This window comes from Salvelinus namaycush, chromosome 34 (assembly GCF_016432855.1).
Source record: "Salvelinus namaycush isolate Seneca chromosome 34, SaNama_1.0, whole genome shotgun sequence".
NCBI lineage: Eukaryota > Metazoa > Chordata > Actinopteri > Salmoniformes > Salmonidae > Salvelinus > Salvelinus namaycush.
This window is the reverse complement of record NC_052340.1, coordinates 15,207,056-15,224,559: the sequence shown is the minus strand read 5'-3', so window position 1 is coordinate 15,224,559 and position 17,504 is coordinate 15,207,056. Positions and strand designations below refer to the sequence as shown.

Here is a 17,504-nt window from a genome sequence, read left to right as displayed (position 1 = left end):
AACCTTTTCTCTCACTCTCTCACCCTAACCCTTTCTCTCACTCTCTCTCGCATTATTTTTCTCGTTCACTCTCTCCCTCTGTTTCCGCCCTCTCTCTCTCAGTATCAGAGGAGGTTGGAGACAGAGAAGCTGCGTCTGGCTGAGGAGGAGAAACTGAGGAACCAGATGAGCGCTAAGAAGGCCAAGGTCTGGAACACACACACATACGGGCGTCATGCACCCCAAAAATTGGAGGGGGCACAAAGTACGTGAGGATGGCTAGGGATGGTCCGTAGGGGGGCCAGGCCCTGCAATCTAGAGCCATAATCATTATACTTAATTCTATGTAAAGAAATATGTCAATTTTTCTGCATATCTAAGCATACCTCTTGAGCTGTCTGTATCCTCCTGACTGGTGGTTCTGAATTTAAAGAAACTAAATATGCTTCTCTGCATCTCTGCTAAAATCTGGGTAAAATATTGAGTACATTTAGTTATTGCTAGCTTTTCTAAAGTCTACCAACCTTGCCAGCAGGCATGCCAGCTAAGATACTTAGATAAGCTAGCTACTCTAACTTGATAGGCTGAAATGGCTCCATCATAAAATTACTAGCTGGCTAGTAGTGTTACAGAAAATCAACAATTGTTTTTAGGACAATTCTGAGGGGGAACGCACGCACACACACACGCACACGCACACGCACACGCACACACACACACACACGCACACCTATTAACACCCAGTCTTCTGTAGGTAGAAGCAGAGCGTAACCACCAGGAGAGACTGGCCCAGCTAGCGAAGGAGGACACGGAGAGGGAGAAGAGAGAGAGGGAGGAGGTGCGTAAGAAGAAGCAGATGGTGGAGCAGATGGAGAAAGCCAGACATGAGCCGGTGAACGACTCTGACATGGTGGATAAGATGTTTGGCTTCCTGGGAACAACAAACTCCTTCCCTGGCCAGGAGGGAGCACCACCAGCTGGGTTCAAGGTGAGAAGGTCGCCACCTGGTGGACAGACAGACACTGCTACAGTTAACACAATCTGCTCTGGGCTACGTTCAAATCGTTCACTGAGTGTCTTTGTGTGTGTGTCTGTGTGTGTGCATAAATGTGTGTGTTTGCGCATACGTGCATCTGTTTGTAGGACTTGGAGCGTGCCCAGAAGGAGCTTGAGGAGGAGGATTTAGACGATGTTGTTCCTCTCCCTGAGGATGAGGAGGATGACCTGTCAGAGTATAAGTTTGCCAAGTTCGCTGCCACCTATTTCCAGGGCACCACCACACACACCTATGTCCGACGGCCGCTCAAACAACCGCTGCTGTTCCATGACGACGAGGGCGACCAGCTGGTAGGTCACATGACCTCTCAACTCTGACCCCTGACCTCTAACCCCAGTAGACCATGGGTGTTTGTCAGACTGTCCTTTCAGGCAGACTCCTTCTACCCAACTGTACTTTTTATAATTACAGCAACAACACTGTTAAGGGTTGCAAAAATCCAGTATTTTTCCCTACTTTTCCCGGTTGTCCAGAAATTCAGATAGGAAGGTTCCTGGAATCAGGAGGGAATAAGCAGGAAATCCAGAATCTTCCAACCAGGATTTATAGAAAAAGTAAGTAATTCAAAGGTTGCAACCCTAACACTGATGGTTTCTCTCCACCCAGGCGGCGTTGGCGGTGTGGATTACGGTGCTGAGGTTCATGGGAGATCTCCCGGAGCCCAAGTACCACACGGCCATCACCGACGGCTCGGAGAAGATTCCTGTGATGACCAAGATTTACGAGACGTTGGGCAAAAATACCTACAAGAGGGAACTACAGGCCCTGCAGGGGGAGGGAGAGGTGAGAGGAGGGGGGAGGAGAAAGAGAGAACTACAGGCTCTGCAGGGGGGGGAGAGGTGAGAGGAGGTGGAGGAGAAAGAGAGAACTACAGGCTCTGCAGGGGGAGGGAGAGGAGGGGGGAGGGGAAATAGAGAACTACAGGCTCTGCAGGAGGAGGGGGGAGGGGAAGAGAGAACTACAGGCTTTGCAGGGGGAGGGGGGAGGGAAAGAGAGAACTACAGGCTCTGCAGGGGAGGCAGAGGAGGGGGGAGGGGAAAGAGAGAACTACAGTCTCTGCAGGGGAAGGGAGAGGAGGGGAGGGGGAGGGGAAAGAGAGAACTACAGGCTCTGCAGAGGGAGGGAAGGAGGGGGGGAGGGGAGGGGAAAGAGAGAACTACAGGCTCTGCAGGGGGGGAGAGGAGGGGGGAGGGGAAAGAGAGAACTACAGGCTCTGCAGGGGGGGAGGGGAGGAGGGGAGGGGAAATAGAGAACTACAGGCTCTGCAGGGGGAGGGAGAGGAGGGGGAGGGGAAAGAGAGAACTACAGGCTCTGCAGGGGGAGGAGAGGAGGGGGGGAGGGGAAGAGAAAACTACAGGCTCTGCAGGGGGAGGGAGAGGAGGGGGAGGGGGAAATAGAGAACTACAGGCTCTGCAGGGGGAGGGAGAGGAGGGGGGAGGGAAAAGAGAGAACTACAGGCTCTGCAGGGGGAGGGAGAGGAGGGAGGGGGGAATAGAGAACTACAGGCTCTGCAGAGGGAGGGAGAGGTGAGAGGAGGAGGGAGGGAGGGAGAGAGAGAGAACTACAAGCCTTGCAGGGGAGGGGGAGGTGAGAGGAGGGAGGGAGAGAGAGAGAACTACAAGCCCTGCAGGGGGAGGGAGGAGGGGGAGAGGAGGGAGGGGAGAGAGAGAGAACTACAAGCCCTGCAGGGGGAGGGGGAGGTGAGAGGAGGGAGGGGAGAGAGAACTACAATCCTTGCAGGGGGAGAGGGGAGGGAGAGAGAGAGAAACTACAAGCTTTGCAGGGGGAGGGGGAGGTGAGAGGAGGGAGGGGAGAGAGAGAGAACTACAAGCCCTGCGAGGGGAGGGGGAGGTGAGAGGAGGGAGGGGAGAGAGAGAGAACTACAAGCCTTGCAGGGGGAGGGAGAGGTGACAGGAGGGAGGGAGAGAGAGAGAACTACAAGCCATGCAGGGGGAGGGGGAGGTTAGAGGGAGGAGGGGAGAGAGAGAGAACTACAGGCCCTGCAGGGGGAGGGGGAGGTGAGAGGAGGGAGGGGAGGGGAGAGAGAGAACTACAAGCCCTGCAGGGGGAGGGGGAGGTGAGAGGAGCGCAGGGGGAGGTCAGAGGAAATGTTTTGCTGTGCTGTGAGGAAAAATGTACTTACTATGATTGTGATATGTGGTTGTCTCACCTAGCTATCTTAAGATGAATCCACTAACAGTAAGTCGCTCTGAATAAGAGCATCTGCTAAATGATTAAAAGAAGATGAGGGGGGAAGTAATCGATAATAACACTTAGCTATAATCTCATTAGGTTAGATGATAACTGAGTTACACCCTCATGGTCTGATACACCTGTAGTGTTGCTCTGGGTAGCATAGTACAGTCGTGCTTCCTCGAAGACGTTTCCTATCTGATTTATAAGCTGTGTCCTGCTGTAACCCCTCCCCTTAAGATCCCCCATTCAGACAGCAACAAGAAGAACAGTGTCCGACACAAACTAGTGTCCCTCACCCTGAAGAAGAAGTCCAAGATCACTGAGGAGGTAAGAGAGAGGAGAAGGAGAGGAGGAGGTTTTGGAGTTAAAAGCATTCTAGAAGTGGTGACATTGCCCTTAGCATCTGGGCACTTTGTCTGCATCCCAAATGGCACCCTATTCCCTATAAAGTAAATTACTTTTGACCAGAGCCCTATGCTCCATGGTAAAAAAGTAGTGCACTATATAGGGATAGGGTGCCATTTGGGACCTAAAGAATATGTAGATCAGATAGAATGTCCAGTGTTGATGATGTGTTTTCTGACAGGTGGCGAAGCGCCTGAACGACGGAGAGATTAGTCTCCATGGCAACAGCATGTTGGAGGACCGGCCCACCTCTAACCTGGAGAAACTCCACTTCATCATCGGCAACGGAATACTACGACCTGCCCTGAGGTAGACACACACACACAAGCACACGCATACACACCCACACGCATGCTCGCACACACACACTCTCTGACCTGTGCTGTGTGTGTACTCTGTAGGGATGAGATCTACTGCCAGATCTCTAAGCAGTTGAACCAGAACCCGTCTAAGAGCAGTCACGCCCGCGGCTGGATCCTCATCTCTCTGTGTGTCGGCTGCTTCGCTCCCTCTGAGAAGTTTGTCAAGGTCAGTCAGCATACACATACTCACATATTCTCTGTCTGCGTCCCAAATGACACCCTATTCCCTTTATAATCCACTGTTTTGACCAGGGCCTACAGAGCCATTTGGGACGTAGACATTCTTAGACTCTATACTTTCTCTATAATTACATCACTTCCTCTATAAATGCATCACATCCTGTCTCCTCCAGTACCTGCGTAACTATATCCATGGCGGTCCTCCTGGCTACGCCCCCTACTGCGAGGAGAGACTCAGACGCACGTTTGTTAACGGCACCAGAACACAGCCCCCGTCCTGGCTGGAGCTACAGGTACACAGACACACAAACACACACAGACACAGACACACACACATCCCTTACCTCTCTTTTTCTCTCCTCTCCTCTTTCCACCTCTCTTCTTCTCCCCCCTCCCGCTGTCCTCCCACTCTCTCCTCCCCCGTCTCTCTCTCTCCCTCTCTCCTCATCTTTCTTCTCTCCCAGGCCACCAAGTCTAAGAAGCCCATCATGTTGCCAGTAACCTTTATGGACGGCACCACTAAGACGTTGTTGACAGATTCAGCTACTAACGCCATGGAGCTGTGTAACGCCCTGGCAGACAAGATCACCCTCAGAGATCGCTTTGGATTCTCTCTCTACATTGCCCTGTTTGACAAGGTAATACACACACACAGACACACACACACACACACACACACACATGTGCAGTATTCCAGTATGAGCTATGTGTATGTGTGTGTCTACCTCAAGGTCTCCTCCCTAGGCAGTGGTAAGGACCATGTGATGGACGCGGTGTCCCAGTGTGAACAGTATGCCAAGGAGCAGGGTGCCCAGGAGAGGAACGCCCCCTGGAGACTGTTCTACAGGAAGGAGATATTCACGCCCTGGCACAACCCTGCAGACGATGCTGTGGCCACTAACCTCATCTACCAACAGACTGTACGAGGGGTAAAGTTTGGAGAGTACCGCTGTGACAGGGTGAGTTTTACACTTACACCAAATGACCTCTCAGTTACAAGGTGGCACTGTTTTTATGGTTCTCTGAGCCTGATAGGAACAACCTCTCTTCTTGCTCTTTTCCAGGATGAAATGACTATGTTGACTATGGGTCAGACCCTAACCTCTCTGTCTCTGTTTCTGTCTCTCTCTCTGTCTCTTAATTCAATTCAATTTAATTCAAATGGCTTCATTGGCATGATTAACAAAGCAAATGGAATAGACAATAAACAAAAGGGTAAATAAACAAGGGAAACATCTCTCTCTCTCTCTCTCTCTCTCTCTCTCTCTCTCCCTCTGTCAATACGACGACTTGGCAGAGTTAGCCAATCTGCAGTACTTTGTTGACTATGGTTCTGACCCTAGCTCTAACCTCTCCCCCTCTCTCTCTCTCTCTTTTTCACCTTCTCTCTCTCTCTCCAGGATGACCTAGCAGAGTTAGCCAGTCAGCAGTATTATGTGGACTACGGTTCTGAGATCCTGACAGAGCGTCTGCTGAGCCTGATCCCATCCTACATCCCCGACCGAGAGGTCAGCTCCTCCCGGAGTGTGGAGAAATGGGCCCACGTCATCATGGCTGCCCACAAAAAGGTACTGCTGGCTGGGGAACGGTTGGCCAGGCTCCCTTCTAGGGCTCTCTCTGGATGTCACTGGTTCTGATGTTTTATCTAGTAAACTACCAAACCTTTAAGAAGAAGGTTTTACTTTCAGTTATTTTGATTGTAATATGTGATTGTCTTACCTAGTTATTTAAATACACTGATTGTAAGTCACTAAGGGTGTGTCGCTAATGGCACCATATTTCCTACATAGGGCAGTACTTTTGACCAGAGCCCTATGGAACCTGGTCAAAGGTAGTGCACTGTATAGGGAATAGGAGGCCATTTGCGACAACTGAACTGTGCGCGTCTCCCCTCTCTCTGTCATCTCCACCCCAGGGCATCTACACCCAGCAGAGGTTTGACCCCCAGAAGGTGAAGGAGGAAGTGGTGGACTTCGCTCGCTACAAATGGCCGCTCCTCTTCTCACGCTTCTATGAGGCCTTCAAGCTCTCAGGTACGTTACTCTACCTGCTGTAACGTACCTGTTGTACCTGCTGTACCTGCTGTACCTGCTGTAATGTACCTGCTCTACCTGCTGTAATGTACCTGCTGTAATGTACCTGCTGTACCTGCTGTATCTGCTGTAATGTACCTGCTGTAATGTACCTGCTGTACCTGCTGTATCTGCTGTAATGTACCTGCTGTACCTGCTGTAATGTACCTGCTGTAATGTACCTGCTGTAACGTACCTGCTGTACCTGCTGTATCTGCTGTAATGTACCTGATGTAATGTACCTGCTGTACCTGCTGTACCTGCTGTATCTGCTGTAATGTACCTGCTGTACCTGCTGTAATGTACCTGCTGTACCGGCTGTAATGTACCTGCTGTAATGTACCTGCTGTAATGTACCTGCTGTACCTGCTGTATCTGCTGTAATGTACCTGCTGTACCTGCTGTATCTGCTGTAATGTACCTGCTGTAATGTACCTGCTGTACCTGCTGTAATGTACCTGCTGTACCTGCTCGACCAACTACCTTCTTTAATACCCTTCAGTCAGTCTGTTTGGTGCTGTACCTCATCATATCTCGGAGGAATTATTCTTAACTTGTGGAGGTTGTTCCTGTAAACTTGGTATACATGTGATGTAGGCTTAGTCCTAGTTTCCTCACTCCTCACAAAGTGTGCACTTGCACCCGTCATGGATTTACAAGCATTGGATTGGTGTACTCATTCACTGTAGGGAGTTTCCACCATTGTTAAACCCATGACAGGGCGTGTGAAATGGCACACTTTGGGAGAAGGACGGAGAATTGGGACACAGCCCTAGTCACGTGTCCATACTCTGATTCCGCCCCTCTCTCCACCATACAGGTCCAAGTCTGCCTAAGAATGATGTCATTGTGGCAGTGAACTGGACAGGGGTCTACTTTGTAGATGAACAGGAGCAGGTGCTGCTAGAACTCTCTTTCCCAGAGATCACTGCAGTCTCCAGCAGCAGGTGAGGCATGATGGGATTTGGAGTCCATTGTTACGCACGCCTCTGAGAAGAGGGAACGCAACACCCTGCTACAACTCAACTCCCCGTGAAGCGAAAGAGGTATGGACTGTAGGTGCGAGTAAGGATGACAAAAGTCAGAATTTACCGTTTACTAGGATTTATTTCCTACACGGTAATATGGGGAAAAGGGGCTGGACGGAACCAAAGCAAAGAAAGTAAATATCAAAGCTCCCCCTCTCCTATCTAACCTGCCTACCCACTACTTACCTAACTTAGCACCACCTGGTGCCCTAACCAAAATACAGGGGGTGGTCCGCCCAGGTCTTACCTAGTGTGCCTAGACATTGAATATACTACGGGTATATGTATGCCCTCGGGCCTCTTGCCTAAGCACTCCCTAAGTGCCTTCCCCTTCCCCCCTGGGAACAAATGAAACAGAATAATTATTAACAATTTCACAAACACTTTACAACAAAACTGAGTAAACTAACTCAGGCCACTAAAGAAGCTTTGACAAAGCAACAAACACAGAACTCTTTCTAATGATTTCTCCAAAACATTCAATCTCCCTCTAATCTTTTCTCCAAAATATTCAATCTCCCTCTAACCTTTTCTCCAAAATATTCAATCTCCCTCTAACCTCCAATCATTTCTCTTTCTCTCCTGAACAGAACACTGGCTTTATCTTCTTCAGGTGGCAATGGTGATTAGAGTCAGCTGCTTCTTGACGAGGGGGCGGGGTCAGCTCCAATCATCAATTAGCCTGGGGTCGACCAATCAGCTGCTTGGGGAGTTACAGGAATTTCTCCTGAAACACACACACTCAATTACAAACCAGAACACAGAAACTGGGGAACGTAACATCCATCCTAACACTGTTGCCCTCTCGACCATAAACATAACGGCAACTCTCTGTTTCTTTTTCTTAGGTTTTCTGGTCTTTTCTTATATCCTCTTTTCTCCTGAGCTACTAATTTCAAGAAGCCTACTTACTATGTTGCCTGTAATAATAATTCCTTTAATTTGTAGAGTTAGTTAGTCATCCTCCTTACTTGGGCTAGCTACTCTGTTTTGTTGGTGGACACCTCAACCCCCAATGGTTAGCTGACCTGTTAGGGAATAAATATGGGCTCGATCTTTCAAGCTAACGACTGTATTCCTGTCTCTCTCTCTCTTCTTCTGAGACTTCTTGCTAGCTACACCGCACAGCGCATGAGCAATTCTTTGAGCATTTTTTCTTCCTCTGTGTGTCAATAGAGGTGGTAAGCTGCAGGGGCAGAGCTTTACGTTGGCGACCATGAAGGGCGATGAGTTTACGTTCACGTCAACCAACTCTGAGGACATCAGAGACCTTGTGATAACGTTCCTAGAGGGCCTGAGGAACCGGTCCAAGTACGTGGTGGCTCTGCAGGACAACACCAACGCTGGTGAGTAGAGTACACACACAAACACATAAACATAAACACACACCCCCACAAACTGTACCTTTTCCCCTCCAGTTGGGGAGGAGTCTACGTTCCTGTCGTTTCAAAGGGGAGACCTGATCCTATTGGACCAGGAGACAGGTCAGCAGGTCATGACCTCAGGCTGGGCCCACGGGGTCAATGAACGGACCAATCAGAAAGGAGATTTCCCTGCTGACGCCGTCTACGTCCTGCCGACTGTTACCAGACCTCAGGCTGATGTAGTGGTGAGACATACACACACACAGCCTACACTGTAAGGGCTCTATTTGCATGATCCTCAATCCTCTCTCTCTCTAGGCGTTGGTTACCATGACACCAGACCAGCGACAGGAGACGGTCCGTTTGTCTCAGCTGGTTCTCCCGGAAACTGGAGAGGAGAGAGTTAAACCTTACACACTGGAAGAGTTCAGCTATGACCACTTCAGGTAGACACGCACGTATGCATTTATAAAAAAAAAAAACTTTATTTAACTAGGCAAGTCAGTTAAGAACACATTCTTATTTGCAATGACAGCCTAGGAAAAGTGGGTTAACTGCCATGTTTAGGGGCAGAACGACAGATTTTGACCTTGGCAGCTCAGGGATTCGATCCACCAACATTTTGGTTACTGGCCCAGCGCGCTAATCACTAGGCTACCTGCTGCCCCGTGCATGCAGGCACACACACATACACACACACAAATGCACACACAATACAAGTTGTAACTGTGTGGGGTTTTTTGTCTGAGGAAAATGTCACCTTATCTATACCTATCACTAACCTCTCTTTCCCCCTTTATTTCTCCTCCCCCTTCTCTATCTCTCTCTCTCTTTCTTCATTCCCCCCTCTCTCCAGACCTCCTCCCAAACACACTCTGAGCAGGGTGATGATTACTAAGAACAGAGGGAAGGCCTCAATGTGGAGCTGCACCAGAGAGCCTATCAAACAGCCTCTACTGAAGAAGGTCCTCAGCCATGAAGACCTGTCACAGGACGCCTGTATGGCCTTCATAGATATCCTTTACTGGCTACTAGCTAACACACACCATCTGTAGTGTGTGTGTGATTCAGACTCACGATCTTGTGATTAGGTAAACGTGCCTGCAACTTAAAATCCACCTCGGCCAGAGATGGAATTTCCTCTTGGTCTAATGGTTAAGATGTTGGTTTCCCAGGAGACGAGGGTTCAGATCCCACCTGTGACATTTGTGTGATATGTAAACTCCTTGACCGTGCCACCTATGATGAAGTATATGGGGGACTACCCGTCTAAGCGAACGCGTTCGGTCAACGAGCTGACGGACCAGATCTTTGAAGGAGCCCTGAAGGCCGAACCTCTAAAAGATGAGTTATTCTGTCAGATACTCAAGCAACTCACAGACAACCACGTCAAGTAAGATCACACACACACAGGAAATTTCTTGCAGATTCCGCTCTGTTGGTTAGCGTTCTGACCACCGTGTGTGTGTGTGTGTGTGTGTGTGTGTGTTTGTGTGTTTGTGTGTGTGTGTTTGTGTGTGTGTGTGTGTGTGTGTGTGTGTGTGTGTGTGTGTGTGTGTGTGTGTGTGTGTGTGGTGTGTGTGTGTGTGTGTGTGTGTGTGTGTGTGTGTGTGTGTAGGTACAGTGAGGAGAAGGGCTGGGAGTTGCTGTGGCTGTGTACAGGTCTGTTCCCTCCTAGTAACATGCTGCTGCCTCATGTCCAGCGTTTCCTTCAGTCCAGGAAACACCACCCTCTGGCTCACGACTGTATGACACGACTACAGAAGGCCCTACGGTAACACACTCACACATACGTGGGCGCAAACACACACACATGTGGCACGCACACACACACACACATTCACATACACTCACCCACCTCACACAGCATTAGATACACTCTGTTAATGATACACTCCTCTACATCTCGTAACCTTGGTGATGTTGTTGTTATCATTGTTGGTGTTGTTGTGGCAACAGGAATGGCTTGAGGAAGTACCCTCCCCACCTGGTGGAGGTAGAGGCCATCCAACATAAGACCACCCAGATCTTCCACAAGGTCTACTTCCCTGACGATACTGATGAGGTACACACTCATACACACACACACACACACACACACACACACACACACACACACACACACACACACACACACACACACACACACACACACACACACACACACACACAACTATCTTTCTAACTGTATTTTTGCTTGTGATTGACAGGCGTTTACCTTGATATGATTGGCTGCTGTTCGTGAATGACAGGTGTTTACTGTGCTGTCATTGGCTGGTGTGTGTGTTCTTGACAGGTGTTAACTGTGCTGTGATTGGCTGGGTGTGTTATTGACAGATGTTTACTGTGCTGTGATTGGCTGGTGTGTGTAATTGGCAGGCATTTGAGGTGGAGTCCAGCACCAAAGCTAAAGACTTCTGTCTGGCAATCTCTGCTCGCCTGCTGCTCAAATCACCCGAAGGATTCAGCCTGTTCGTAAAGATCTCCGACAAGGTGATAGACACACACACACACATATGCACACTAACAGCTAGTTCGTCATTGCAGCAGATTTTGCAGGCAATAGCCAACTGAGTGATCTACATATCACCTTGGATCATAAATAACTACTCATTATTATTTGTTGTTCAATCAGTCAATCACAATTTACCCACAATATATCACAGATTTGATGCTCTCGAACATGCCCCAACTCTTCTTTGTGTGTGTGTGTGTGTGTGTGTGTGTGTGTGTGTGTGTGTGCGTGTGCGTGTGCATGTTGATGGTGTAGGTGATAAGTGTACCAGAGGGAGATTTCTTCTTTGACTTTGTCAGACACCTCACAGACTGGATCAAGAAGGCCCGGCCCTCTAAAGATGGTATGTCACAAAACTATGATTTAGAGTGAACTATCCCTTTAATATAAACGATCCCTTTAACATGATCTATCCCTTTAATCACTTTAACGTGTGTGTGTGTAGGTATCATACCGTCTCTGACCTACCAGGTGTTCTTCATGAAGAAGCTGTGGACCAACACTGTTCCTGGTAAAGACTCCTTCGCTGACTCCATCTTCCACTACTACCAGGTGTGTGTGTAATGGAACTGGTTCCGTTTGCATTGACTAAACCTTCCAGGTTCAAATACTGACAACGTTCATATACTAAGGCTGGGATTCAATCAAAGGTGCGATGTTTGTTGTTGTGGCTTCAGCCGACACCTACAGCGTTTACCATGAATGTGATCTCCAGGAATATGGAGGAAATGTCTTTTAAAAGGCACATTGTTAATGTTTTATTTTATTTTATTTTATTAATTGTTCCGGAGTTCCAAATTAAGCAGCAGCAGCTGAAAAGATGAGCTCCTACAAATATTGAAATTTAAATGTTTTTTTAGAGTAAAGTACATCGAAAAAAATCAAAAGAAAACTGCAAACTGAATAGGAGACCAAACAAGCAGCTAACAAAGAAGAAAGGCTTTTGAAAAAGTAACAATTTTTCATAAAATTATACCGTTTTCTTAGCTAGCTAAGTTGTTTACCTGTTGCTAGGCAGTTGCTAGGGACATTCCTGGAAGAAGCTAGCTAGCTAACAAGGAGTGTCTAGTTGGCAGAAGAGAAGAAGGGACAAAGAAGGGACAAAGTGGGACAAAATAAGGACAGAAGAAAAGGGAAAGGGGACATTAAGGTGAAGCAGTCCTCTAAAGACACAAAAGACAATAATACAAGAAACAACACTTCTATTGCCTCTCCCTCTATGATACGCACTTCCGGGTTGGAGCGAGTAGTTGCATTCCGCTTCGCTCCACAGGTAGTATTACATTTCATTTCATTACAGTACAACAGTTTGATTTGTTTGATCTTAGCTGGCTACATAGCCGTCTTTGTATCCAAGATAATTGTGTAGTCTAGAGTAATTGTCGAGGTTACCTAGCCAGCTACACTTTCAAACAAAGTCAACAACGCAGCCACTGCTAGCTAGCCTATTTCACCAGCCAGCAGTACTGTATCATTTTAGTCAATAAGATTTTTTGCAACGTAAGCTTAAACTTTCTGAACATTCGAGACGTGTAGTCCACTTGTCATTCCAATCTCCTTTGCATTAGCGTAGCCTCTTCTGTAGCCTGTCAACTATGTGTCTGTCTATCCCTGTTCTCTCCTCTCTGCATAGACCATACAAACGCTTCACACCGCGTGGCCGCTGCTACTCTAACCTGGTGGTACCAGCGCGCACGACCCACGTGGAGTTCCAGGTCTCAGGCAGCCTCTGGAACTGCCGATCTGCGGCCAACAAGGCAGAGTTCATCTCAGCCTATGCTTCCCTCCAGTCCCTCGACTTCTTGGCACTGACGGAAACATGGATTACCAATGATAACACTGCTACTCCTACTGCTCTCTCCTCGTCTGCCCACGTGTTCTCGCACACCCCGAGAGCTTCTGGTCAGCGGGGTGGTGGCACTGGGATCCTCATCTCTCCCAAGTGGACATTTTCTCTTTCTCCCCTGACCCATCTGTCTATCGCCTCCTTTGAATTCCATGCTGTCACAGTTACCAGCCCTTTCAAGCTTAACATCCTTATCATTTATCGCCCTCCAGGTTCCCTTGGAGAGTTCATCAATGAGCTTGACGCCCTGATAAGTTCCTTTCCTGAGGATGGCTCACCTCTCACAGTTCTGGGTGACTTTAATCTCCCCACGTCTACCTTTGACTCATTCCTCTCTGCCTCCTTCTTTCCACTCCTCTCCTCTTTTGACCTCACCCTCTCACCTTCCCCCCCTACTCACAAGGCAGGCAATATGCTTGACCTCATCTTTACTAGATGCTGTTCTTCCACTAATCTCATTGCAACTCCCCTCCAAGTCTCCGACCACTACCTTGTATCCTTTTCCCTCTCGCTCTCATCCAACACTTCCCACACTGCCCCTACTCGGATGGTATCGCGCCGTCCCAACCTTCGCTCTCTCTCCCCCGCTACTCTCTCCTCTTCCATCCTATCATCTCTTCCCTCTGCTCAAACCTTCTCCAACCTATCTCCTGATTCTGCCTCCTCAACCCTCCTCTCCTCCCTTTCTGCATCCTTTGACTCTCTATGTCCCCTATCCTCCAGGCCGGCTCGGTCCTCCCCTCCTGCTCCGTGGCTCGACGACTCATTGCGAGCTCACAGAACAGGGCTCCGGGCAGCCGAGCGGAAATGGAGGAAAACTCGCCTCCCTGCGGACCTGGCATCCTTTCACTCCCTCCTCTCTACATTCTCCTCTTCTGTCTCTGCTGCTAAAGCCAATTTCTACCACTCTAAATTCCAAGCATCTGCCTCTAACCCTAGGAAGCTCTTTGCCACCTTCTCCTCCCTCCTGAATCCTCCTCCCCCTCCTCCCCCCCTCCTCCCTCTCTGCGGATGACTTCGTCAACCATTTTGAAAAGAAGGTCGACGACATCCGATCCTCGTTTGCTAAGTCAAACGACACCGCTGGTTCTGCTCACACTGCCCTACCCTGTGCTTTGACCTCTTTCTCCCCTCTCTCTCCAGATGAAATCTCGCGTCTTGTGACGGCCGGCCGCCCAACAACCTGCCCGCTTGACCCTATCCCCTCCTCTCTTCTCCAGACCATTTCCGGAGACCTTCTCCCTTACCTCACCTCGCTCATCAACTCATCCTTGACCGCTGGCTACGTCCCTTCCGTCTTCAAGAGAGCGAGAGTTGCACCCCTTCTGAAAAAACCTACACTCGATCCCTCTGATGTCAATAACTACAGACCAGTATCCCTTCTTTCTTTTCTCTCCAAAACTCTTGAACGTGCCGTCCTTGGCCAGCTCTCCTGCTATCTCTCTCAGAATGACCTTCTTGATCCAAATCAGTCAGGTTTCAAGACTAGTCATTCAACTGAGACTGCTCTTCTCTGTGTCACGGAGGCGCTCCGCACTGCTAAAGCTAACTCTCTCTCCTCTGCTCTCATCCTTCTAGACCTATCGGCTGCCTTTGATACTGTGAACCATCAGATCCTCCTCTCCACCCTCTCCGAGCTGGGCATCTCCGGCAAGGTCCACGCTTGGATTGCGTCCTACCTGACAGGTCGCTCCTACCAGGTGGCGTGGCGAGAATCTGTCTCCGCACCACGTGCTCTCACCACTGGTGTCCCCCAGGGCTCTGTTCTAGGCCCTCTCCTATTCTCGCTATACACCAAGTCACTTGGCTCTGTCATATCCTCACATGGTCTCTCCTATCATTGCTATGCAGACGACACACAATTAATCTTCTCCTTTCCCCCCTCTGATAACCAGGTGGTGAATCGCATCTCTGCATGTCTGGCAGACATATCAGTGTGGATGACGGATCACCACCTCAAGCTGAACCTCGGCAAGACGGAGCTGCTCTTCCTCCCGGGGAAGGACTGCCCGTTCCATGATCTCGCCATCACGGTTGACAACTCCATTGTGTCCTCCTCCCAGAGTGCTAAGAACCTTGGCGTGATCCTGGACAACACCCTGTCGTTCTCAACTAACATCAAGGCGGTGACCCGTTCCTGTAGGTTCATGCTCTACAACATTCGCAGAGTACGACCCTGCCTCACGCAGGAAGCGGCGCAGGTCCTAATCCAGGCACTTGTCATCTCCCGTCTGGATTACTGCAACTCGCTGTTGGCTGGGCTCCCTGCCTGTGCCATTAAACCCCTACAACTCATCCAGAACGCCGCAGCCCGTCTGGTGTTCAACTTTCCCAAGTTCTCTCACGTCACCCCGCTCCTCCGCTCTCTCCACTGGCTTCCAGTTGAAGCTCGCATCCGCTACAAGACCATGGTGCTTGCCTACGGAGCTGTGAGGGGAACGGCACCTCCGTACCTTCAGGCTCTGATCAGGCCCTACACCCAAACAAGGGCACTGCGTTCATCCACCTCTGGCCTGCTCGCCTCCCTACCTCTGAGGAAGTACAGTTCCCGCTCAGCCCAGTCAAAACTGTTCGCTGCTCTGGCACCCCAATGGTGGAACAAACTCCCTCACGACGCCAGGTCAGCGGAGTCAATCACCACCTTCCGGAGACACCTGAAACCCCACCTCTTTAAGGAATACCTAGGATAGGATAAAGTAATCCTTCTAACCCCCCCCTCCCCCCCCTTAAAAGAGTTAGATGCACTATTGTAAAGTGGTTGTTCCACTGGATATCATAAGGTGAATGCACCAATTTGTAAGTCGCTCTGGATAAGAGCGTCTGCTAAATGACTTAAATGTAAATGTAAAAACATTGTCTGTAGAGCAATGCACTTGGCGCCTCTGATAGAATCCAGGCCTATTGTTCACTACTAAATGGTCACTTTGCCCTCCGGTTGCTAGGAGCTGCCCAAGTATCTCCGTGGTTACCATAAGTGTAGTCGTGACGAGGTGTTCCAGCTGGGAGCGTTGATCTACAGGGTGAAGTACGAAGATGACAAGTCTCACTTCCCCTCAATACCCAAGATCCTCCGGGAGCTGGTACCGCAGGACCTGATTCGCCAGCTCTCCCCAGATGACTGGAAACGGGTGAGACAAGACTTCTCCCACCTCTCCTGGGCTCTGATTGGCTGCCCTGGCTCTATTCTATGTCCTTATTGGTGGCCTTTCTCATGATTGACAACAACATTCATCTGTATCTGTGACCTAATCAACTGTTTTATGTCTCTGTTTTTTGGTGTGTGGCTGTGTGTCTTTGTAACTTTGCGTACATGCGTGCATATGTGTGTGTGTGTGTGTAGTCTGTAGTAGCGTATTTCAATAAGCAGGCTGGTAAGTCCAGGGAGGAGGCCAAACTCCACTTCCTGAAGATCATCTTTAAATGGGCCACGTTCGGATCTGCCTTCTTCGAAGTCAAGGTAACCATGCCGCTCAGTGATGTCATTCTCAATCTCACCTTGGGGTCACGTTACTGTCTGTCTGTCTGTCTGGGATGTCTGCCTGTCGGTCTGTCTGTCTTTACAGTATTATGTATCTCCTCTCAGTCAGTGTGATATTCTCTCTGTTCAGCAAACCACAGAGCCCAACTTCCCAGAGATCCTCCTGATTGCCATCAACAAGCATGGAGTCAGCCTCATAGACCCAAAGACCAAGGTGTGTGTGTGTGGGGGGGGGGGGGGGGTCCTTTATTTATTCCCAAGGGGAAATTTCCTGTGTGTGTGTAACATGACATCTCATGTATGCGTGTAAACATGTGTTACCTGGTATTTCCCTGATGCGTGTAAACATGTGTTACCTGGTATTTCACTGATGCGTGTAAACATGTGTTACCTGGTATTTCACTGATGCGTGTAAACGTGTTACCTGGTATTTCACTGATGCGTGTAAACATGTGTTACCTGGTATTTCACTGATGCGTGTAAACATGTGTTACCTGGTATTTCACTGATGCGTGTAAACATGTGTTACCTGGTATTTCACTGATGCGTGTAAACATGTGTTACCTGGTATTTCACTGATGCGTGTAAACATGTGTAACCTGGTATTTCACTGATGCTTGTAAACATGTGTTACCTGGTATTTCACTGATGCGTGTAAACATGTGTTACCTGGTATTTCACTGATGCGTGTAAACATGTGTTACCTGGTATTTCACTGATGCGTGTAAACATGTGTTACCTGGTATTTCATTGATGCGTGTAAACATGTGTTACCTGGTATTTCACTGATGCGTGTAAACATGTGTTACCTGGTATTTCCCTGATGCGTGTAAACATGTGTTACCTGGTATTTCACTGATGCGTGTAAACATGTGTTACCTGGTATTTCACTGATGCTTGTAAACATGTGTTACCTGGTATTTCACTGATGCGTGTAAACATGTGTTACCTGGTATTTCACTGATGCGTGTAAACATGTGTTACCTGGTATTTCACTGATGCGTGTAAACATGTGTTACCTG

The 17,504-nt window shown here is 49.0% G+C and overlaps 1 protein-coding gene across 1 annotated transcript in view; it reads left to right on the top strand.

The window, feature by feature from the left end:
- LOC120028751 (unconventional myosin-VIIa-like) overlaps window positions 1-17,504 on the top strand; it is a 39,362-nt gene that overhangs the window by 18,243 nt on the left and 3,615 nt on the right. The window contains exons 21-46 of the mRNA XM_038973983.1: window positions 103-186; window positions 734-967; window positions 1,123-1,326; window positions 1,643-1,819; window positions 3,470-3,559; window positions 3,819-3,946; window positions 4,039-4,165; window positions 4,353-4,472; window positions 4,644-4,817; window positions 4,911-5,138; window positions 5,580-5,747; window positions 6,095-6,212; window positions 7,072-7,198; window positions 8,456-8,625; window positions 8,698-8,888; window positions 8,962-9,089; window positions 9,500-9,657; window positions 9,883-10,036; window positions 10,262-10,417; window positions 10,603-10,708; window positions 11,023-11,136; window positions 11,414-11,501; window positions 11,604-11,710; window positions 15,947-16,132; window positions 16,345-16,461; window positions 16,613-16,696. Coding sequence (XP_038829911.1) covers window positions 103-186; window positions 734-967; window positions 1,123-1,326; window positions 1,643-1,819; window positions 3,470-3,559; window positions 3,819-3,946; window positions 4,039-4,165; window positions 4,353-4,472; window positions 4,644-4,817; window positions 4,911-5,138; window positions 5,580-5,747; window positions 6,095-6,212; window positions 7,072-7,198; window positions 8,456-8,625; window positions 8,698-8,888; window positions 8,962-9,089; window positions 9,500-9,657; window positions 9,883-10,036; window positions 10,262-10,417; window positions 10,603-10,708; window positions 11,023-11,136; window positions 11,414-11,501; window positions 11,604-11,710; window positions 15,947-16,132; window positions 16,345-16,461; window positions 16,613-16,696 — 3,738 coding nt within the window. The remainder of the gene's footprint in view (window positions 1-102; window positions 187-733; window positions 968-1,122; window positions 1,327-1,642; window positions 1,820-3,469; window positions 3,560-3,818; window positions 3,947-4,038; window positions 4,166-4,352; window positions 4,473-4,643; window positions 4,818-4,910; window positions 5,139-5,579; window positions 5,748-6,094; window positions 6,213-7,071; window positions 7,199-8,455; window positions 8,626-8,697; window positions 8,889-8,961; window positions 9,090-9,499; window positions 9,658-9,882; window positions 10,037-10,261; window positions 10,418-10,602; window positions 10,709-11,022; window positions 11,137-11,413; window positions 11,502-11,603; window positions 11,711-15,946; window positions 16,133-16,344; window positions 16,462-16,612; window positions 16,697-17,504) is intronic.